The sequence below is a fragment of the Oncorhynchus clarkii genome, chromosome 33 (genome assembly GCF_045791955.1).
Source record: "Oncorhynchus clarkii lewisi isolate Uvic-CL-2024 chromosome 33, UVic_Ocla_1.0, whole genome shotgun sequence".
In the NCBI taxonomy this organism is placed as follows: domain Eukaryota; kingdom Metazoa; phylum Chordata; class Actinopteri; order Salmoniformes; family Salmonidae; genus Oncorhynchus; species Oncorhynchus clarkii.
Window position 1 is genome coordinate 16,871,351 of NC_092179.1, and position 23,928 is coordinate 16,895,278.

The 23,928-nt window shown below is 43.5% G+C and overlaps 2 protein-coding genes and 1 pseudogene across 3 annotated transcripts; 2 read left to right on the forward strand and 1 right to left on the reverse strand.

Moving 5' to 3' along the window:
• Window positions 1–18,554, forward strand: part of LOC139393279 (E3 ubiquitin-protein ligase TRIM39-like) — a 112,591-nt pseudogene extending 94,037 nt beyond the window's left edge.
• LOC139393285 (nuclear transcription factor Y subunit beta-like) lies at window positions 9,297–12,306 on the forward strand. Of its 2 annotated transcripts, none has more exons than XM_071141807.1 (7): window positions 9,297–9,439; window positions 10,070–10,166; window positions 10,668–10,798; window positions 11,044–11,241; window positions 11,360–11,438; window positions 11,613–11,692; window positions 11,774–12,306. In XM_071141807.1, the coding sequence occupies exons 2-7, from the start codon at window positions 10,070–10,072 to the stop codon at window positions 11,804–11,806; spliced, it is 618 nt and encodes a 205-aa protein (XP_070997908.1). In that variant the 5' UTR covers window positions 9,297–9,439; the 3' UTR covers window positions 11,807–12,306. The 2 variants fall into 2 exon arrangements, with proteins under 2 accessions (XP_070997908.1, XP_070997907.1); XM_071141806.1 differs by having other exon boundaries at window positions 9,319–9,464.
• Window positions 18,555–18,596: 42 nt separating the features above from the next.
• On the reverse strand, window positions 18,597–23,238 carry LOC139392999 (histidine ammonia-lyase-like). Its single transcript, XM_071141315.1, has 18 exons — window positions 23,116–23,238; window positions 22,789–22,867; window positions 22,608–22,680; window positions 22,358–22,424; window positions 22,075–22,112; window positions 21,586–21,711; window positions 21,256–21,395; window positions 21,044–21,091; window positions 20,739–20,886; window positions 20,477–20,572; window positions 20,258–20,316; window positions 20,077–20,157; window positions 19,804–19,869; window positions 19,459–19,624; window positions 19,185–19,319; window positions 18,966–19,074; window positions 18,784–18,853; window positions 18,597–18,674 (listed from the first exon to the last, which is right to left on the reverse strand). The coding sequence occupies exons 1-18, from the start codon at window positions 23,196–23,198 to the stop codon at window positions 18,597–18,599; spliced, it is 1,662 nt and encodes a 553-aa protein (XP_070997416.1). The 5' UTR covers window positions 23,199–23,238.
• Window positions 23,239–23,928: the final 690 nt, after the last annotated feature.

The window sequence follows — 23,928 nt, forward strand, 5'->3', positions numbered from 1 at the left end:
TAATTTTAGCATGTAAATCTTGGTGGGGCAAACAAAAAAATTCAACTAATTATGCATGCCAGCAAAGCCACTACACAACACAACACTAAACAATATATTTATTGCATTAAAACGGTGACAAACGGTGCCCACAAACTGTTAGGACCTACATAAAGCTGTCCCAACAGCAGTCCCAACACCTTACCACTGCTACATCTGGCTATCAGCGGAGCCTTGTCTGGCAGTGAAACAGTTCATTCAGCCTCATTTACTGCCTTCTTAAAGTCATAGCTGATATGGCTGACTTGTTTGTGGTTTCTACTGACATTTGAGATGTACAAACTATGGCATAAGGGGACGACAAGCGGATAAGAGGCAATCAGTAATTTAGATTAAGACATTCATGAGCTAGGACAGATATTGTCAATATAACTATTTGTTCAGCACTTTTGAAATGTACAGCGACAGAATTCAGAGCATGGGCCATTCTTACAGTATTCTCCCTGTACACCAAGTCAGAACAGTAGGATAAATAACGGGGGTATATAAGCAGACAATGAAAGCTCTTACAATATTCAATGATTACATTTCTCTAAAACAGCCTATAGGCTACATGTGCATCACAGAGTCCGAACAGTAGGTGAAATTAAGAGGGAAAAAGGGACCAAATGATTAGCGTGAGGCCCTAACAGCTTACTACAGAACATACACTTAGTATTACTTTCTTAGCTACAGTATACATATCTCCCTGGCATATTACATAATTTATGCAGCAGCATACAATATATTTTTGGACACACCTTGTTATGCTTTGTTCACTTCCTTCCAAACCACTCATTGTTGAATTTGAGATTTCCAACTTGTTGTGTAATGTTTATGTCCAATGGCCGATGAGCACCGATATGTTTGATCTATAATTTCTCTTCCTTATTTCTCTTCATATGACAAGGATTGAAAAGGATTTGCCAATAGACTGTCAACTTGATTCATGATGATGACTGCTAGCTAAGTTTTTGAAAGTATGATTTGGTCACATTTTATCTGTGTCCAATGACCTTGAGCCGTCTTGGATGGGCACTTTTAATGTAACTCTATGGCAGCACCCAAAGGGCTAGAATTTTCAAAGTCCGCAGTTAGACTTCACGGTGAAGTAGTGTCCCCATGAGTGACAGAATACTAAGCCAATCACAGCGCAACACTCCGTATTTTCTGCTGGCTTGCCCCACAGAACACACTTATTCAAGAAAACAAAAAAGAAACTGTTTGTATGCAGCTTTATTAACTCAATGACATTTCTATATTTTCTTTCACATTGTTTGCAAACTGATATGTGACACATATTAATGCCAAAATAACATGCAAAACAGGCAACCCCCCCACCCCAAAAAATAAAATGTATAATATTTTTGCAAAAAACGTGGGGCTTGTCTGAAAGAGATTTACATGGTTATCAAAATGTCACGCCAGGGTAAGCCTACATGAAACACAGCTGAAAAATGAATGGTGGAAAAACGATTGGAACCATTTTCCTGTTTGACTGCTAGGTTTTATGGGTATTAGGACACCTTCACTGTGGATCTTTATTGAGCAAGTCCACAGTGATCTATTCTAAAAACCAATGGAAACAACGTCTGAAAGGATCCCAAAGCAAAATGACAAACATGTGAATCAATGTATCGTTCGTTATATGATTATAACTAGGACAAGACTGGTGTACTTCCCCTTATTGGTACATCAGTCTCTGAATGCTCAATGTGTCTGCATAAGGAATAAACAGCAAGGTTGTCTAGAGGACAAGCTGAACTGTAAGCAGTAATAAAACATGTCTTCCTCAAGCAGAACTAAATCGTTAGTGAAGCATGCCTCTACAATGTTCCATGGGGACATATCCTGGTGATTATGTGCTGACAGGTGAAAAAGTGTCTGCATAAAAGAGAGAGATGCAGCGCAAACACATGCATGCACGCATGCACACACACGTGCTTACTCTGAATTGTAGGTAACATTTGTGTCTGAAGTGATGGATGATAATAGCCTTATTAGGGGGGGTTCTATATCATTCTAGGTGTTGTAGCCTTTTGCCCCTGTCTCTCCTCCCATTAGTATGAGAGACCTTAGTAATGATCCCTGTGAATATTCATCACAGTGTTTAAGTCAGTCACTATGTCCTGCAGAACCGAGACAGAGAGAATGACAAATGGAGATAGTGAGAGAGAGAGAGAGAAAAAGACAGAGAGATTGTAGTCTTAGGTTAATGTATCCCATATGAACCACTTACTTTAATTAAAAGTAAGAGCATTTTATTAATGAATATTTCTTCATTCTGATAATAGTTTAATCTTGATCTGTTCATTACATTACATTATGGCACTTAAATCCCTTCAGCCCGTAGCTACAGAACCCTGCATAAAAGCATGAACTGTGTTTCTACAGTATTTAAATGCTCAATCAGGGCTTTATCGCTACTCAGCAGCCATTAAACTGAGTCAGTACAGTCACAGACTAATGAGTCTCAGTTGAAAAGTGTCAGAGGTGCCCTCGCAGGTTAATATCAAAGTTTGGTTCATTAATATGGCAAAAAAAAAACATGTAAACAGGAAGTGACCCCAGTGTCTAGGGCCAGCAGCAACAGTGTCAGTCCCCGCCCACCTGTCAATCAGGCTCCGGACTCGGAGGTCATTAGACGGCTGATAGCTGCCCGTCACACAACAATGAGGATGTTCTGACTGGCTTCTCCCTGCTATCTGTACCGTTGCCTTGGACAACAGTGATTGACAGCAGGGGGTTAACCTCAGCAGTTCCCTCTGACCATCATGGTGTCAGTGGCACACTGAGTTACTGTCAGTTTGGTCAACACCTGAGGGAGAGACACACAATTAATAACCATTTAACAACACAGACTCAACATCCTTTCAAGAGAGAGAAAACATGTGTGTGTGAAGTTCAGACACTTTCCAAACAAAAACCCACCCCACCCAGCACTACTGTTATAAAACCTCTGTGAACCATTAATGTGCCATATCACACTTCTCAAATCCCATCTTCCCTGCTGTTGGAAACTAAAGTTTTCTACAAACTCCATTAAACAGTCTATTGAAGTCTTACGAAAATTTTCAAAGTGTCAGAAGAGTGAAAAGCAGCCCAGAAGAACATTGGTCTGAGGGCTCCATCCTGTATTAGCTTATAGGAAATGGACTGTGTGTGATGTGGTTTGTAATGTAAGTCTATGAATAATTCACACAGGGAGCATTAGCAGCAAGCAAACCATCAGAGACAGTTGATCTGGGACTGCTGGACTTTTGATAATATACGGTGGCCATTTTGTGCCGGATTGTTCACCATACATTAGTTAGTGCAATGGAGAGGAAAGGAAACTGGCGTACTGACCTGGGCACAAACAGAGTGGAGTCCCACAGTGGTGTCCTACAGTGGTGTCCAGCTGCTGTTTGATCAGACCACACCTCAGAGCCACAGCAAAGCCCTGGATCACCTCCCCTGCACTGGGCCCCATCAAATGGAGACCTACCACACGCTCCTGTGGAGGTGACAGAACACATACACACTATAATATACAGAAAAAACACACACAAATATGCCTATACAGGGTGGAAAAAGCTGAATGAACATGGAGAAGTGTTCCTCTAGAACAGGGAAGGGCAACTCCAGTCCTCCAAGGCCTGACTGGTGTCGTGCTTTTGCCCCAGCTAACACACCTGACTCCAATAATTGGTTTAATCAGCTGTGTTTTGGAGTTGCCCTTCCCTGCTTTAAAGGAAAGAGAATACCCTCAAAGAGTAAAGACATTTAAAGCACGGAAATCCCAAACACATACAGTTGAAGTCAGAAGTTTACATACACCTTAGCCAAATACATTTAAACTCAGTTATTCACAATTCCTGACATTTAATCCTAGTAATAATTCCCTGTCTTAGGTCAGTTAGGATCACCACTTTATTTTAAGAATGTGAAATGTCAGAATAATAGTAGAGAGAATGATTTTTTTTCAGCTTTTATTTCTTTCATCACATTCCCAGTGGGTCAGAAGTTTACATACACTAGTATTTGGTAGCATTGCCTTTAAATTGTTTAACTTGGGTCAAACGTTTCGGGTAGCCTTCCACAAGCTTCCCACAATAAGTTGAGTGAATTTTGGCCCATTCCTCCTGATAGAGCTGGTGTAACTGAGACAGGTTTGTATGCCTCCATGCTCACATGCGTTTCTCAGTTCTGCCCACAAATTTTCAATAGGATTGAGGTCAGGGCTTTGTGATGGCCACTCCAATACCTTGACTTTGTTGTCCTTAAGCCATTTTGCCACAACTTTGGAAGTATGCTTAGGGTCATTGTCCATTTGGAAGACCCATTTGCGACCAAGCTTTAACTTCCTGACTGATGTCTTGAGATGTTGCTTCAATATATCCACATAATTTTCCTGCCTCATGATGCCATCTATTTTGTGAAGATACCAGTTCCTGCAGCAAAACACCCACACAACATGATGCTGCCATTCCCGTGCTTCACAGTTGGGATGGTGTTCTTCGGCTTGCAGACCAAACAGTTCTATTTATGTTTCATCAGACCAGAGGACATTTCAAAAAATATGATCTTGTAACGGTTTTCTTGATGCGAAGGAGAGTCGGACCAAAATTTGCGACCAAGCTTTAACTTCCTGACTGATGTCTTGAGATGTTGCTTCAATATATCCACATAATTTTCCTGCCTCATGATGCCATCTATTTTGTGAAGATACCAGTCCCTCCTGCAGCAAAACACCCACACAACATGATGCTGCCATTCCCGTGCTTCACAGTTGGGATGGTGTTCTTCGGCTTTGCAAGCCTCCCCAAAATGCGGCGTTTTGCGATCCATGTTTATTAAACAAACATAATGATGGTCATTATGGCCAAACAGTTCTATTTATGTTTCATCAGACCAGAGGACATTTCTCCAAAAAATATGATCTTTAACCCCATGTGCAGTTGCAAACAGTAGTCTGGCTTTTTTTATGGCGGTTTTACTGTGGATATAGATCATTTTGTACCTGTTTCCTCCAGCATCTTCACAAGGTCCTTTGCTGTTGTTCTGGGATTGATTTGCACTTTTTGTACCAAAGTACATTAATCTCTAGGAGACAGAACGCGTCTCCTTCCTGAGTGGTATGACGGCTGGTCCCATGGTGTTTATACTTGCGTACTATTGTTTGTACAGATGAACATGGTACTTTCAGACCTTTGGAAATTGCTCCCAAGGATGAACCAGACTTGTGTGGATGATTTTCCCATGATGTCAAGCAAAGAGGCACTGAGTTTGAAGGTAGGCCTCGAAATACATCCACAGGTACACCTCCAATTGACTCAAATTATGTCAATTAGCCCGTCAGAAGCTTCTAAAGCCATGACATCATGTTCTAGAATTTCCCAAGCTGTTTAAAGGCACAGTCAACTTAGTGTATGTAAACTTCTGACCCACTGGAATTGTGATACAGTGAATTATAAGTGAAATAATCTGTCTGTAAACAAATGTTGGAAAAATTACTTGTGTCATGCACAAAGTAGATGTCCTAACCAACTTACCAAAACTATAGTTTGTTAACAAGAAATGTGTGGAGTGGTTGAAAAATGAGTTTTAATAACTCCAACCTAAGTGTATGTAAACTTCCAACCTCAACTGTATGTTCAGGTATTGTGCCCTGTCCCCCGTGGCGATGACGAGTGTCTCTGCTGTGTGATAGGTCCTCCACCCGTTGACATCTTGTCGCCTGATTGGATAACAGCCACAGAGTGACATGACATCACTGACCAGGGTCGTTACTATCGAAATCCCATGAGGAAACACAGAGAATCCTTGCTTGAATTCCCCTATCCAAGCTGCTTCCTCGTGCTTAGCTGTACACTACACCCACCACCACCCTGTCCAACTGTCCAGACCTCCCTCTACTCCCATTATTCTCACCTGTCCAGAAGCCCCTCCCCCATGCTGACCTGTACACTACACCCACCACCACCCTGTCCAACTGTCCAGACCTCCCTCTACTCCCATTATTCTCACCTGTCCAGAAGCCCCTCCCCCATGCTGACCTGTACACTACACCCACCACCACCCTGTCCAACTGTCCAGACCTCCCTCTACTCCCATTATTCTCACCTGTCCAGAAGCCCCTCCCCCATGCTGACCTGTACAGTGTGTGGCTCCAGTATCTCTCCATGGGCGTTCAGGTAGGTGACATCACTGTCCCTCAGCTCCCTCCTCAGCTCGAAGCTCACAGACTTCACATGTTGTTGTACCGCCTCCACCATTTCACCCCAGCCATGGGACACTACAGGCCATAATAACACATAACAACAGACCATTATAACACGTAGCAACGCACACATCTAATCAACCACTAGCATTTAAACTCTGGATAGGACGCAAATAACTAAAGATAACACACACATTCAATATTGATTCAATGGAACAAAATACATATCTAGACTATAATAGAACTGATGCCCCAAATACATATCCTGCACTGTAACTGCAGCCCCAGACCCTCTCCAAATCTCACCCTGTTTCTCAAACTTCCAGCCGTACTTCCGGGCATCCTGGATGGCTTTTCCCAGCAGAGGCTTGGTGCAGGAGGTTCCTGGGAATACTGCCCACGTTCACACTGGAACCAGCTAGACCTGGCGGACAGTGAAAGTCAATAACCACTCAGAAAATGATTGAGCACAAAATGGCATTATGTAATGAAGTAATAGACGATATGGGGAAAACACTGTCTGCATCACACACCCCACAGGGAGAGAGAAAGCATTACGGTCCATACTTGTCATACAGTAAGCATTAGCTGTTTGACATTTCCATTAGAGAAGGAAATGAGGCTAAATCACAACCTTGAGCACAAAGAGACTTCTTTGAAGTGTGCTTCTTTGTCTCTCTGGGTGAATATTAGCACACCACATCATTCCTCCAATAACCCCTGAGAAAATGTGTCACCTCGTTTCACTCTGAATTTGAAAGACATTATGCCCTCTTAAAAAAAAAACTTTAAAATGATTTAACATTTCAGTCTAGGGGTGTTTCTATCAAAGGTGGTGCAGGCAGTGTGGAAAGAAGAATTCTGTTGTGTCCACAGAGATTTGTACAACCTTTCAGATATTGTTATAGGAACTCTTCTATTGCAACATAAAAACATCCTTTATATCCACACCGATTTCAACATCCATGTCTGATCCATAGTGGGTTGGAATTAGATCGGCAAGCGGTCTCAGAGTGAAACATAGTGAAGGGGTGTAAAAATACAAGTTAGGGCATTTTTCAACAAACATTTGCATCAGTAGCAGAAACACATATCATTGTACCGTTTATGATATTATGTCAATCAATTCGACTGGGACTCGTGAAGTTTACAGTTCAGCACTGCATCTTTTCAATTTATGTTGGTGCAATGTAGCCACCTGGTGGATAAAATCAGAGCTGCACTGAACGTTATACCACAGAATTTCTAAACCATCTTTGGCTATACTATTGGTTTTCAATAATTAAATATTTGATTGGTCCAAATCATTTTTTAAATAATCTGATTTCGTAGAGAAACAGGATCTAAAGAGAAGTATACAATATATATATTTACCAACACACTGCGTAAATAAATTCAAGAAAATATGAGTCCCACCAACGGAACGTGTTGTTGGAAAGTTCTATCAAGTATGTTATATCCTTCAAGATGATTCTGGAAGGAGTAAGTTATAGCGGTGAACTTTTCCAAATAGTTTCGCTGAAATGTCTGTCTCAACCGTCAGCGAGTGTGCCGATTTTGTCAGGGGACAGTACACAAACGCATAAGGTGCTGCGATGGCGTTCACTCGTGGTAAAAACAGGCAAAAGCATGGATATGAATATCACTGTAATTATGTGAATACACAATAATATATTCTGGCCCTTCCTTGGACACTGTGCTATCTAACCTCCAAACGAGCTTCAATGCCATACAACACTCCTTCCGTGGCCTCCAACTGCTCTTAAACGCAAGTAAAACCAAATGCATGCTTTTCAACCGTTCGCTGCCTGCACCCGCACGCCCGACTAGCATCACCACCCTGGATGGTTCCGACCTAGAATATGTGGACATCTATAAGTACCTAGGTATCTGGCTAGACTGTAAACTCTCCTTCCAGACTCATATCAAACATCTCCAATCTAAAATCAAATCTAGAGTCGGCTTTCTATTCCGCAACAAAGCCTCCTTCACTCGCTCCGCCAAACTTACCCTAGTAAAACTGACTATCCTACCGATCCTCGACTTCGGGATGTCATCTACAAAATAGCTTCCAATACTCTACTCAGCAAACTGGATGCAGTTTATCACAGTGTCATCCGTTTTGTTACTAAAGCACCTTATACCACCCACCACTGCGACCTGTATGGCTGGTCCTCGCTACATATTAGTCGCCAGACCCACTGGCTCCAGGTCATCTACAAGTCCATGCTAGGTAAAGCTCCGCCTTATCTCAGTTCACTCGTCACGATGGCAACACCCACCCGTAGCACGCGCTCCAGCAGGTGTATCTCACTGACCATCCCTAAAGCCAACACCTCATTTGGCCGCCTTTCCTTCCAGTGCTGCCTGTGACTGGAACGAATTGCAAAAATCGCTGAAGTTGGAGACTTTTATCTCCCTCACCAAATTTAAACATCTGCTATCTGAGCAGCTAACCGATTGCTGCAGCTGTACATAGTCCATCGGTGAATAGCCCACCCAATTTACCTACCTCATCCCCATACTGTTTTTATTTATTTACTTTTCTGCTCTTTTGCACACCAGTATCTCTACCTGCACATGACCATTTGATCATTTATCACTCCAGTGTTAATCTGCTAAATTGTAATTATTCGGCCTACCTCCTCATGCCTTTTGCACACAATGTATATAGACTATTTTTTTTATTTTTTCTACTGTGTTATTGACTTGTTTATTGTTTACTCCATGTGTAACTTTGTGTTGTTGTCTGTTCACACTGCTATGCTTTATCTTGGCCAGGTCGCAGTTATAAATGAGAACTTGTTCTCAACTAGCCTACCTGGTAAGGTGAAATAAAATGTTAAAAATCAATATATTAAATGCAATACAATTTTGCACTAGGTCTGATATGTAATGAAAACACCCTGTTCTTCTATAATCATAACAGGCATACTGCATGATGACTCACCATTACATTGTATCAGTCAAATGTTTTATTTCAACAATATAATGGTAACAAATGCACATAGAGAAAGGGAGGGTCGCTTTTGAGTAGAACAGCTTTATACACTTCTGTAGCTACTAGGTATCATTTAGTGGGAGGGTGACACATCGACAGAACGGCCGCATGGCGGTCAGGGGAGGTGGTGCACTGTATTTTTGGAGGACGCGTAGCTCCGCGCTGGGACTGGTTCTTTCGCAGCCATTTTCTGTCCAACCAACGGCCGTTTTGAGAAGGTAACCAACCAGGGCTTCATTGCAGGTTTGTGCCTGGCTCCGGCCAATGATTGCTAACCAATTCCTCGTTAGCTCGAATGGAAATGTCCGTCTCTGACTAATTTCGATTTGTTGCGTTTAGGAGTTTGAGAGCAGGAAGTCTCGTAAAAATTATGAATTAGCTTCATGTCCCCCTGCCTCCGTTTTCAATACAAAGAACAGGCCGAAATGCGAACTTCCGATATGGAATTTCATTGTGAGCAGAGAGGGCTTGCAATGAGACAACCAACGTGGCTATAGGATAACGTTAAATTGTACCCATAATGCTTTCGTTGCAACAATAGTCGAAATAAAAATGTGTGAGGGTCAAATGGCAACCAAACTAAAGCCATTGCTTCCTTTGTCCAAATTATATTTTGCACGAAACATTTGCTAGCTAACGTTAGCTTGCTAGCTTCCCATTTAGCAAACAACCACCCACTTGGTCAGCGAAATTAACTAATTCGGTAGACATGCTAGCTAACAGTTTTCTAGCAACCTAACCTGGCGAACACTTAGCCAGCTAGCTTAACATTCATGTTTAGCTAACTAGCCAGTCAACAGTAAGTGCCTTACATCAGCTATTTGAGTAAACCATGTCCTTTGCTACAGATGGAAGAAGACCGTTCCACCACCGACGCCTCCCAGCTAACGTTAGGCATCTCTGGAGAATACATGTCAGGAGGATATGTGCTCCAGTCTCAAGATGGTAAGAGACATCAGTTGACCAATTCAAGCCTAATTGGGGAACTAGGTGTGCGCATATCATGAATCGAATATCCCCCAATCAAAATGTCATGTAGTGTCATTTAAAAAAAAATATATAATACATAATTTAAAAAGGCAAGTGAGTCGAGAACACATTCTTATTTACAATTACAGCCTACCAAAATGCAAAAGGCTTTCTGCATGGGACGGGGCTGGGATTAAAATAAAAACAGGACAAAACACATCACGACAATAGACACCACAACACTACACAGAGAGACCTAAGACAACATAGCACAGCATGGTAACAGCACAACATGGTACAAGTATTATTGGGCACAGACAACAAACAGCACAAGGGGAAAGAAGGTAGAGACAATACATCACCCAATGCAGCCACAACTACATTATCACATTCTCTACATCTCAATGCAACACTGTCAGTACCTAATGCTTACAATCAATTATCCATGTTTTCCACGTAATAATGCGTGTGATGAAGATGATGGAGAGGAGAGTCTGAACGACCATGATGACGGGGGCATGAAAGAGAACTTCCGGGAGCAGGACATCTACCTCCCCATCGCTAACGTGGCACGCATCATGAAGAACGGCATCCCACAGACCGGGAAGGTAACCATGGTGTGTGTGTGTGTGTAGGCTGTGTGAGAGCAAGACTTGTGTCGTATTCATTAATGTACACCATAGTAAAACGTATACTAACAGAAAACCAAAAGTTTCTTATTAGACAAGTTCCGATAGTCCCTCCCTGTTTCAGTCTGTTTTTTGTTCTTCTCCGTTTGGTGCCAAGTGAATACGACCCAGAAATGTTCTCCTCGTCTTATTCCTATTTGTCCTAAATTGTGTGTGTCTCACAGATAGCGAAGGATGCCAAGGAGTGTGTGCAGGAGTGTGTGAGTGAGTTCATCAGCTTCATCACGTCGGAGGCCAGTGAGCGCTGCCACCAGGAGAAGAGGAAGACCATCAACGGAGAGGACATCCTGTTTGCTATGTCAACCCTGGGCTTCGACATGTATGTGGAGCCCCTCAAACTCTACCTGCAGAAGTTCAGAGAGGTGCGACTAAACACACTACTTCTGCTCTGACAATTAGTCTCTCACACACAATCACAAGTGTCCATGAACAATCTCACATCACATGCTATTTAATCTCTCACAATATGTTGTTTCCTAGGCGATGAAGGGGGAGAAGGGAATACCAGGTGTGTCGGTGGGAGAAGGCCTGGGGGAGGAGCTTACAGACGACAGCTTCAGTAAGTGGTTCAGAACAGGTCTCAATTTTGTCATCTAATACTAAAGTAGAGGCTTTACAGTCATGCATACATATGTAAAATGTATGCAGGCATTAGTAAGTTGCCTTTGTTAAATGGCATATTATGGTCTTGTGCTGTGGATGGTTTTGTAATGTCCTCTTCCCTCTATTCCAGCGAATCAACTGCCAGCTGGAATTATAACAGCCGACGGCCAACAGCAGAACGTCATGGTGTACACCACCTCATATCAACAGGTAAGTGACATTTGAACCAGAACTAGACCATTACGACATATCCATGACTGTTCTCTCCATTGCCCCTGTCTGCTCCTGTAGATTCCTGGCGTGCAGCAGATCCAGTTCTCATGACGAGGCCTTGCTCCTGCTCTGACCGCGGCGGCCATCGACCGCACAGACACAGGCCTGGTGACTGAAGGCTAACCGTAGGCTGAGCGTATGACCCCTCCGTCAAAAGGTCAAAGGCAATCATCAGAAGGACATGAGGTCTTGGAGGGGAGCTGTTATGGGGGGGAAGGGATGTGTTAACCACCACAACCCTGTCATGTAAATGTACAAGTCTGTTCACTAAATGTAGTACGTAGTCATGAGGTGCCACAAGGTTTGGAGTACATCTTTCAACCAGTTTAGGATACTTTATTTTTAATGCTAATTGGACCACTTAGTTTGTTTTTGTACATTGATTGTTTTATGCAGGTTTGGGAGGTGGGTTGGGATGTTTTTTTGCTCCCTCATTTTTGAACCATGAGGAGAGGTGCCCTTAATGTCAGCTCTTTTCTACGTGGACAAACTAATACCATGTGCTTTAATGTGATGTAAATCCTTTGAATAAAAATCCAAATGACCCAATACCTTCTGGTTGTCATCAACCTCTTTACACACACCTGAATGATTACACCATGAGCTACTGTAATTTAAGGCTCCCGAGTGGCGCAGCGGTCTAGACAATGCAACTCAGTCACTACATTCCCTGGTTCGAATCCAGGCTGTATCACATCCGGCCGGGATTGGGAGTCACACAGGGCGGTGTACAATTGGCCCAGTGTCGCAGGGGTAGGCCGTCATTGTAAATAAGAATTTGTTCTTAACTGACTTGCCTAGTTAAATAATGGCTAAATAATGTTTTTGTTTTTTTAATAACCAGGGATAAAAGTAGTATTTATTTATTCCTGGTATGGGATGTCAATCAATACTGTTTTAATCAATATGACAGTTAAAAATGATCAGTTACAGTTCAGCCATGTAAAGAGTTAACTGTTCCAGGAAGATAATCACACAGCAGTATCTGGTGAGGAGGAGCATGTCTGAATCGCTGTGTCCCCAGCCAGCCCAACCACTCACTGGACCCATATAATCACTTGGCTACGCATGCCTCTCTCTAATATCAATATGCCTCGTCCATTACTGTCCTGATTAGTGATTACTGTCTTATTTCACTGTAGAGCCTCGAGCCCTGCTCAATATGCCTTAACCAACCATGTTGTTCCACCTCCTACATATGCGATGACATCACCTGGTTTAAACGTCTCTAGAGACTATATCTCTCTCATCATTACTCAATGCCTAGGTTTACCTCAAATGTACTCACATCCTACGTTATCTTTGTCTGTACACTATGCCTTGAATCTATGCTATCGTGCCCAGAAACCTGCTCCTTTTACTCTCTGTTCCGAACGTGCTAGACGGCCAGTTCTTATAGCCTTTAGTCGTACCCTTATCCTATTTCTCCTCTGTTCCTCTGGTGATGTAGAGGTTATTCTAGGTCCTGAAGCCCCCAGCACCACTCCCATTCCCCAGGTGCTCTCATTTGTGGACTTCTGTACCGTAAAAGCCTTGGTTTCATGCATGTTAACATTAGAAGCCTACTCCGTAAGAGCACCTCCTCCCAGCTGCCCACTGCTCTGAGGCTAGGAAACACTGTTACCACTGATAAATCCAATATAATTGAGAATTTCAATAAGCATTTCTCTACGGCTGGCCATGCTTTTCACCTGGCTACCCCTACCCCGGTCAACTGCCCGGCACACTCCACAGCAACCCGCCCAAGCCCCCACCATTTCTCCTTCACCCAAATCCAGATAGCTGATGTCCTGAAAGAGCTGCAAAATCTGGACCCCTACAAATCAGCCGGGCTAGACAATCTGTACCCTCTCTTTCTAAAATGACCTGCCGAAATTGTTGCAACCCCTATTACTAGCCTGTTCAACCTCTCTTTCATATTGTATGAGATTGCCAAAGATTGGAAATCTGCCGCGGCCATCCCCCTCTTCAAAGGGGGTGAGTGACACTCTTGACCCAAACTGCTATAGACCTATATCTATTCTAAGGTCTTCAAAAGCCAAGTTAACTAACAGATTACCGACCATTTCGAATCCCACTGTACCTTCTCCGCTATGCAATCTGGTTTCAGAGCTGGTCATGGGTGCACCTCAGCCACGCTCAAGGTACTAAACGATATCATAACTGCCATCGATAAGAGACATTACTGTGCAGCCGTATTGATCGACCTGGCCAAGGCTTTCGACTCTGTCAATCACCACATTCTTATTGGCAGACTCGACAGCCTTGGTTTCTCAAATGATTGCCTCGCCTGGTTGACCAACTACTTCTCTGATAGAGATCAGTGTGTCAAATCGGAGGGCCTGTTATCCGGACTATGGGGGTGCCACAGGGTTAAATTCTCTGGCCGACTCTCTTCTCTGTATACATCAATGATGTCCCTCTTGCTGCTGGTGATTCTCTGATCCACCTCTACGCAGATGACACCATTCTGTATACTTCTGGCCCCTCTTTAGACACTGTGTTAACTAACCTCCAAACGGGCTTCAATGCCATACAACTCTCCTTCCATGGCCTCCAACTGCTCTTAAATGCAAGTAAAACAAAATGCATGCTATTCAATCGATTACTGCCCGCACCTGCCCGCCCGTCCAGCATCACTAATCTGGACTGCTCTGACTTAGAATACGTGGACAACTTCAAATACCTCTGTGTCTGGTTAGACTGTAAACTCTCCTTCCAGACTCACATTAAGCATCTCCAATCTCCAAGCATCTCCATCTCCAATCCAAAATGAAATCTAGAATCGGCTTCCTATTTCACAACAAAGCATCCTTCACTCATGCTGCCAAACATACCCTCATAAAACTGACCATCGTACCGATCCTCGACTTCGGCGATGTCATCTATAAAATAGTCTCCAACACTCTACTCAACAAATTGGGTGCAGTCTATCAAATCAAATTGATTTATATAGCCCTTCTTACATCAGCTGATATCTCTAAGTGCTGTACAGAAACCCAACAGAAACCCAGCCTAAAACCCCAAACAGCAAGCAATGCAGGTGTAGAAGCACAGTGCCATCCGTTTTGTCACCAAAGCCCCACACACAACCCACCACTGCGACCTGTACGCTCTCGTTGGTTGGCCCTTGCTTCATACTCGTCGCCAAACCCACTGGCTACAGGTTATCTACAAGTCTCTGCTAGGTACAGCCCCGCCTTATCTCAGCTCACTGGTCACCATAGCAGCACCCACTCGTAGCACGCGCTCCAGCAGGTATATCTCATGGGTCACCCCCAAAGCCAATTCCTCCTTTGGTCGCCTTATCTTCCAGTTCTCTGCTGCCAATGACTGGAACGAACTGCAAAAATCACTGAAGCTGGAGACTCATATCTCCCTCACCAGCTGTCAGAGCAGCTCACAGATCACTGCACCTGTACATAGCCCATCTGTAAACAGCCCATCTATCTACCTCATTCCCATACTGTATTCATTTATTTATCTTGCTCCTTTGCACCCCAGTATATCTACTTGCACATTCATCTTCTGCACATCTACCATTCCAGTGTTTAATTGCTATATTGTAATTACTTCGCCACCATGGCCTATTTATTGCCTTAACTCCCTTATCTTACCTCATTTGCACTCACTGTTTATAGACTTTTTGTTTTCTTTTTTTCTACTGTATTATTGACTGTATGTTTTGTTTATTCCATGTGTAACTCTGTTGTTGTATGTGTCGAATGTCTATGCTTTATCTTGGCCAGGTCGCAGTTGCAAATGAGAACTTGTTCTCAACTAGTCTACCTGGTTAAATAAAGGTGAAATAAAAAAAATATAAAAAAATATCAACATCACTTTGCTGAAGTGAAACTAACGTAGAGAGACAGTATATTGTGTACAGGACCACTCTCCAGAACTTCAGAAATCCCTTAAACAGCTATACGTTCAGACTATACACTGAGTCTCCTACCCTTTGACAACATGGACAGAGAAATTATCCACAAACATTCTTTACAGGTGAGTAGAGAGTTTAAGAAATATTAAGTTGAAGATGAGATTTCCATTATTTACCATTCACATTTCCTTTTTTTATTTACACCGAACAAAAATATAAATGCAACACAAAGTTTTGGTCCCATGTTTCATGAGCTGAAATAAAAGATCCCAGAAATGTTCCATACGCACAAAAATCTGATTTCTCTCAAAATCGGTATACAAATTTATTTACATCCCTGTTAGTGAGTATTTCTCCTTTCCCAAGTTAATCTATTCACCTGACAGGTGTGGGATATCAAGAAACCGATTAAACAGCATGATCATTACACAGGTGCCCCTTGTGCTGGGGACAATAAAAGACCACTAAAATGTGAAGTTTGGTCACACAACAGAATGTCATAGATGTCTCAAGTGTTGAGGGAGCATGCAAATTGGCATGCTGACTGCAGGAATGTCCACCAGAGCTGTTGCCAGATAATGTTATGTTAATTTATCTACCATAATCCACCTCCAATGTCATTTTAAAGAATTTGGCAGTACGTCCAATCAGCCTCACAACCGCAGAGCACGTGTATAGTTTTGTGTGCGCGAGCGGTTTTCTGAATTCAACGTTGTGAACAGAGTGCCCCATGGTGTCGGTGGGGTTATGGTATGGTCAGGCATAAGCTTAGGACAACAATGGCATTTTATTGATGGCAATTTGAATGCACAGAGATACCGTGACGAGATCCTGAGGCCTATTGTTGTGCCATTCATCACCTCATGTTTCAGCATGATAATGCACGGCCACATGTCATAAGGATCTGTACATAATTCCTGAAAGCTGAAAATGGCCCAGTTCTTCCATGGCCTGCATACTCACCAGACATCCATTGAGCATGTTTGGGATGCTCTGGATCAATGTACACAACAGCGTGTTCCAGTTCCGGCCAATATCCAGGAACTTCGCACAGCCATTGAAGAAGAGTGGCACAACATTCCACAGGTATCAGACAGTGTACAGGTCTTCACTGCTCTGGTTCGCTCCATTGAGAGAAGCCAGACTGAGCTCATTGAGGTGATTGAGGAGAAGCAGAAAGCAGCAGAGAGGTAGGCTGAAGGGCTCATTAAAGAGCTGGAGCAGGAAATCACTGAGCTAAAGAGGAGAACCACTAAGCTGGAGCAGCTCTCACACACTGAGGACCACCTCCACCTCATACAGAGCTGTCCATCCCTCTGCACCCCTCCACCCACCAAGGACTGGTCTATGATCAGTGTTCACAGTGATATGTGTGTGGGGACTGTGAGGAGAGCTGTGTCTCAAGTGGAGGAGACCATTTTGAGTGAAGTGAAGATGTTGTGTGATGCTGAGTTGAAGAGGATTCAGCAGTATGTAGTGGATGTGACTCTGGATCCTGATACAGCACATCATGGTCTCATCATGTCTGAGGATGGGAAACAGGTGAGAAATGGAAACACACGGCTTAATAAACCTTATCATCTGTTAGAATAATTTAATTCCTATATGTTCATTAACCAATTCAATTATAACAAAGCAAAACACTTTGTCCGTTTCTAAGAATTTGTAAGGTTCTTATTTGCATAAAATAGACGAAGATCAGTCTCAAAATTAATCAATAGCGTTTATTCCCTAGGGCTCGAGTCATAATACCATGTACATTGGTTTATATACCTCACATTTCGTCATAAATGTCCCTCCTCCCCTCAGATACAATGGCAATATAGTTCACAAAGCTTCTCACATTGTCTGCCACCTGTTAAACAATTTACTACAAGCCCAAGGTCTCTCCCGTCCCTGGGTGGGGACAGAATGTCCTGTAAGGAACACAGTATTACAGCCGGTCTGACGATCGCTCCATTCGTTTCTAACAAGGAACAGAAAGTCCTTGTTCTAATTTTTGACTAAAACTACACACCTTATATTCAGTATTATGATTATAATAAGATTCATACATTCATACAGTAACAGAGTAGTATTCTGTTTAGTTATAATTCTAAGCTAAATGTATACATAATTTAGTCATTATTCATAAAAATCCCATAACATAATCCCAATAGGTTTGATCAAGTTTTTAATGTCCTAGGAAAGGAGGGTTTCTCCTCAGGGAGATTTTACTATGAGGTGAATGTTCAGATGAAAACCATGTGGACTTTAGGAGTGGCCAGAGAGTCCATCAACAGGAAGGGGAACATCACAAATTGCCCATTAAATGGATACTGGGCTGTGGTCCTGAGAGATGAGAGTAAGTATTCAGCCTGTACCTCCCCCCGTGTCTCCTTATACCTGAGAGAGAAGCCCCAGAAGGTGGGGGTGTTTGTGGATTATGAGGAGGGTCAGGTCTCCTTTTATGATGTGGAGGCCAGGTCTCATATCTACTCTTTCACTGGCTATACCTTCACTGAGAGTCTGTCCATTCCTTGGCCCTGGCAATGATGGTGAAGGTGAAAACTCTTCCCTTCTGTTCATCTCTCCTGTCAATCACCCAGACTGAGTTCTGAACTGAACTAATTGACCAGTACATATAGTAAATGTAGAATAATCATAACCTGTCGTCATACAGTACACCAGGGAGAATATTTCACTGTAATGTAATTGCTGGTGGTGGTTGTTTGGGTCCACCAGCATTGTAAGCCATAAGAAGATATACGATCTCTCCAGGCTCATAAGGTATGATTCATATCTGGGAGTTACATTTCTGAGGAATTTCTGATAATGAGATAATATAAGCAACATTTTGTTTTTTTAAGCTCATGTATTGTTTGCACTGTATATCTCTAATAACCTTTAATAAACTTGAATCTTGGATTTGGAATCATACAGTAGAAGTACGAAATACTTGAGTCATTTTCATACACTATCCTAGTCATCCAGTGGGAGTGGTTTCAGTCCGAGCCTGTCTCGGTATTGGTCCATGTATGGCCGAGCCGCCTCCCACACCTAGAGAAGGCCACGGGTGAGAAACAAACAGAGAAGTTCATTTTTATCTGCCTCGTTATCAATTAGCTGGAATGCTGAATATAATACTGAGATGGGGTGAGTCTCTTGCCTTTTCCTCCCTGAGGAGCGTGTGAGCAGCCTCAATGTCAGGACTCATTTGACGGTCATGATCCCAAGGCCTGATGGGAAATAAGAATAAACTGATGTGCTGTAGAACTCTCCCCACACCTTTCCAGAACAACAACATTGGGCAGTCCTCGAATCAGAGATCCACATTCTCATGGGTCGTACCTGACAACAGTACGCACTAGCTCACGGACTTTCTCCAGAGGGGTAGTGGACTTGAGCGGGCGGAGAAACTCCAGGGCTTGACAGGCAGCGAGCAGCTCTATGGCCAGAACTGAAAAGCAGCGATGCCTTTTTATTCTCATGGTTAACTCTGTATGCATGATATTTGATGGGACGAGCAGATCACACACTAATGCCATGTGACTGTACTCTACGAGTTACCTTGCTCTACGTGTTCCACCACCCTCAGGGCCTTCCTAGCGGCCCAGCCCCCCATGGAGACGTGGTCTTCAGTGGCTGCGCTGGTGGACAGGGAGTCCACGGAGGACGGGTGGCACAACGCCTTGCTCTCAGATACTGCGGGGGAGCAGAGACAGACACACACACTAACGTTTTCTGTGTGAACACACACACACACACACACACACACACACACACACACACACACACACACACACACACACACACACACACACACACACACACAGAGACCTACCAAGGGCAGCAGCAGTGCAGTGTGCAATCATGAAACCAGAGTTGAGGCCTCCATCTTGGACCAGGAAGGCAGGCAGCTCACTGAGGGACGGGTTGACCAGCCTCTCTGTCCTCCTCTCACTCATACTGGCCAGCTCATGGACCCCGATGGCCAGGTAGTCTAGAGCCTGGGGGAGAGAGAGGGTTAGCCTTGTCCCAGATATGTTTGTGCTGCCTTGCTAACTCCTGTGATCATTGGTGAGGCAGTACAAACATATCTATGACCAGTCTAGGAAAGAGGGGGAACAGTACTGAAGGAACCGAGGAGTTTATTGTATGGAGTGAATCTGTTTGTCTGTGACTCTACCTTGGCTGGGTATTCTCCATGGAAATTACCCCCAGAGATAGTCTCACCTCGCTCTGCAAAAACCAGCTGGAGGAGAGTTAAGGTTTCATATTTGGGACAACATTATGAGTCTCTAATATAAACTGTATACAGGAAACCAAAGCCCATGTGGGCAAGTCCAATGGCTCCCCCTTGTGGTGAACTTCTATAATCACAGGAGGGGTCTAAAAGGAGATCAAAGAAAGACATGACGTCTTCAAGTAAATATAGCAATGTAACTCAGTGGGAGGATACAGGGTTGTCAGTGGCACTGTTGAGCTCAGTGGTGAGGATGCTCTTAACAAAGGCTATGGTGTCGTTAGCTACCCCATGAACCTACAAGAGAGGAGAGAGACACAAATAAACACTGGTACTAGGGTTAGTTCACTCCAGCCCTTCACTGCAGTTGTAACACACACACATGCACACACACTACCTGTGGGATACAGCGGAGGGTGTATGCATCCTGGACACGGTCACATGTCCTATGACTATCTACAGGAAAACACAACAAAGGAAGTCAGAGACTGGAAATGACCAAACAGCACTGTTAAGATTCCCACCAAAGGAGTAAATGTCTTTATTTGGACACAAAATCATCAGAAAAATTGAGTGTGTGTGTTTCTGTGTGTGTGTTTCGCCTGCCTGACTTTACCAGAGATCTGGGAGGGGAAGACGTCCGAGTGGAGTAGAGAGCGGAGTCTCAGAGCCACCTCTATCTGACCAGGGTGTGGCCTCACGGCATGGACGTCTGGAATGGCAGAACAAATCAGTACACAATGGAATGGAACTTCTTATAGCTTTATCAAAGCTCCAACAGTGAATTCACTATGTGTGTGTGTGTGTGTGTGTGTGTGTGTGTGTGTGTGTGTGTGTGTGTGTGTGTGTGTGTGTGTGCGTGTGCGTGTGTGTCTGACCGCTGTGGAAGGCCTTGGTGGTGCCCCTCAGGGCCTCCAGACTGAGGGCAGCGATGATGTCAGCCTGCCTGGCCACGCCCACAGCTCGCTCCACTGCCTCCGCCGCCAGAGATGACATCATCTGAGTCCCGTTGATCAGACCGATGCCCTGCACGATAAAACACTATCACACTATCTACTGCAATTATATCCCAGATATGACATTCATCTAACCCCAGTTATCAATAATCAGTGTACAAGACAACTTAATCAATGCCTGATAGAAAATCCAGCAAATAGTAAAAACCACAGCTCTAACACTGTACCTCTTTAGGCTTCAGAACCAAAGGTGTGAGTCCATGACATTCCAGTACCTGGAAAAAGAGGAAAGAAAGAATAAAGGAGAGGAGAAAGAAAGACGAAGGAAACGAGTTAGGGGCCTTAATGTATACATTTTATCTCAGTCATTCATCTAACACATTGGTTCTCTGAGGTGTGTCTTTGGGTTGAGAGAGAGAGGCATTGTGGGTAACCCAACTGTTTTGGCATGGTCCCAGCCGCGTTGAGGCGACCACATCCTGCCCTCTCCCATAAGGCCCAGGGTGAGGTGGGCCAGGGGGGCCAGGTCTCCACTAGCGCCTACCGTTCCCTTCTCTGGCACCCACGACAGGCAGGAGGCTGGGGGAGTAGAGAGAGAGAGATCTGTCACACACACACACACACAAGCTCAATGTACCTGGACAGGACATGCATACACACAATCACGCACGTACACATGCACAAACACACCCACAGAGTTCACGCTTGCTATTAGTCAAACTGTTGAATCAGAATTTCAATGAATGTTGTTATTGTAGACTGGGTTTACCATTGAAGGCTTTGACCATAGCCTGGACTGTTTCCATGGAGACGCCACTGTACCCTTTGGCCAGAACGTTAATCCTCAGAGCCAGTAGCATACGGGTCCTCTCTACACTCAATGGGGTGCCCACTCCTACACACACACACACACACACACACACACACACACACACACACACACACACACACACACACACACACACACACACACACACACACACACACACACACACACACACACACACACACACACACACACACACTTTTCGATATGTGTATATGTATTTCAATTACACCAGGGGTGCAATTTAGTCAAGGGCAGGCCTGATCTGTCCCTTGGACATAGAGGTACTATAATTTCATATACTCAAATCAAATGTATTTATATAGCACTTCGTACATCAGCTGATATCTCAAAGTGCTGTACAGCCTAAAACCCCAAACAGCAAGCAATGCAGGTGTAGAAGCACGGGTTTATATAAGCATGGTAACCCACCAGCACTATGAGATCGAATCAGATTCATCTGTAGTTCCCTGAAGACAAACACACACACACACACACACACACACACACACACACACACACACACACACACACACACACACACACACACACACACACACACACACACACACACACACACACACACACACACACACACACACACACAGTCAATAAATGATTCTGACAGTTAGCGATAGACAAACAGATCTAGTTCACAATGTTTATTCAGATGGGAAAAGACTAGTTCTTCCCAGCTAGTGAATAAACAACTTACATGAGCTTATCCTTTGGAATGAGCATATGGGCAAATTTCCCAAACCCTGTGTTGACGCCATAGACAACTACAGGGGAAGAACACATAGATAGACATAAAGAGACATATAAACACATGTAGAATGACACATTCTATTAATCTATAGCTATATATTCTATAGCTATATCATCTATTAATATATATCTAGATATTCTATTAATCTATAGCTATATATTCTATTTATCTATATATTTTATTAATCTATACATACCTCGGTTTTCTTTTATGATGGTTTCTATCACTTCTCTGGCTTCATTGATTTTCCCTTCAGCCTCGGGGGTCAGCTGGGTGCCAAAACAGAAGAGTTCAAATGTTAACTGACAGTAGTCGGCCAGCACGGCTGAAAACGGTCTGATTGGACTATGAGGAAGCATGGTCTTCTTTAATCATACCTTGATGTTGAACAGGCCTTTCCCCAAACGGACCAGATCAGCTATGGTCAGACTGTTCCCATCCAGAGAGAGGTACTGGAACGCAACAAGTCACACACACAGACAACGTCAACGACAGGCATACAGACAGACACACAGCAATGTAGTCAGCTGTTACATTGTGGGAAACGTGTCAAATTCGATTTGCTATTCCATTACAATTTTGACTAATTAATTATGCTCCTCCATCAAGTATCCCATACTTTGCTCCCCACCCTCTTATTTATGCCAATGAATAGAATATTGTTCAAGCAGAGATATAATACCAGAATGCAGATACTCATCTTTTTGGGATCGAGAGACTGGCGTTTCCCAATGGCAGTTTCTTCCTTACCAACATTGACAAAGTCATTGTGCTCCTGCACATCCATTAGGAGAGAGGCAACAACTATCAGAGAGAAAGATATACAATCAGAGAGGGGTAAAGACAGGTAGCAACCTGTGACAATGACAGAGACAATTCTTTATAAAGCCAGGGGAAAGGATAATTTTCATTCATTAACTGGTCTACCCATCACGGGGCTGGTTGCAACACAGTTAGGCTTGTGCCTGGTCGTTACTCTACGACCGATTAAACATAATTACCAACTTCTTTTATGTGTAACTGGTGAAACCACCCCCTCCCTGTACATTAACAGTTCTGTCTCACATTATGTCCCTGTCTTGGTCCCCAGTCAGTGTACACCAATGTTTAGTGGAGAAGTGTAACAGTTGTGTGAGATATCCTTGTACATAAGTGTCTACACCTATATATATTTAATAAAAGTAAAATAAAAACTTCACCCAGTATTCAATAAAATGACAATAAAACTCACTCCTGCTCCCCCTCCCTGGCGCCCAACGGCGCCAGGCTCCCCAGCGTTACGCACTCCTGCCACCATTATTACGCACTCCTGCCACCATTATTACGCACTCCTGCCACCATTATTACACACTGCTGTCTTCCCAAGTCACGCCCGTCAGTAATTATTGGAATCAATCACCTGTGTCATTACCTCCCCTATACAGTGCCTTGCGAAAGTATTCGGCCCCCTTGAACTTTGCAAACTTTTGCCACATTTCAGGCTTCAAACATAAAGATATAAAACTGTATTTTTTTGT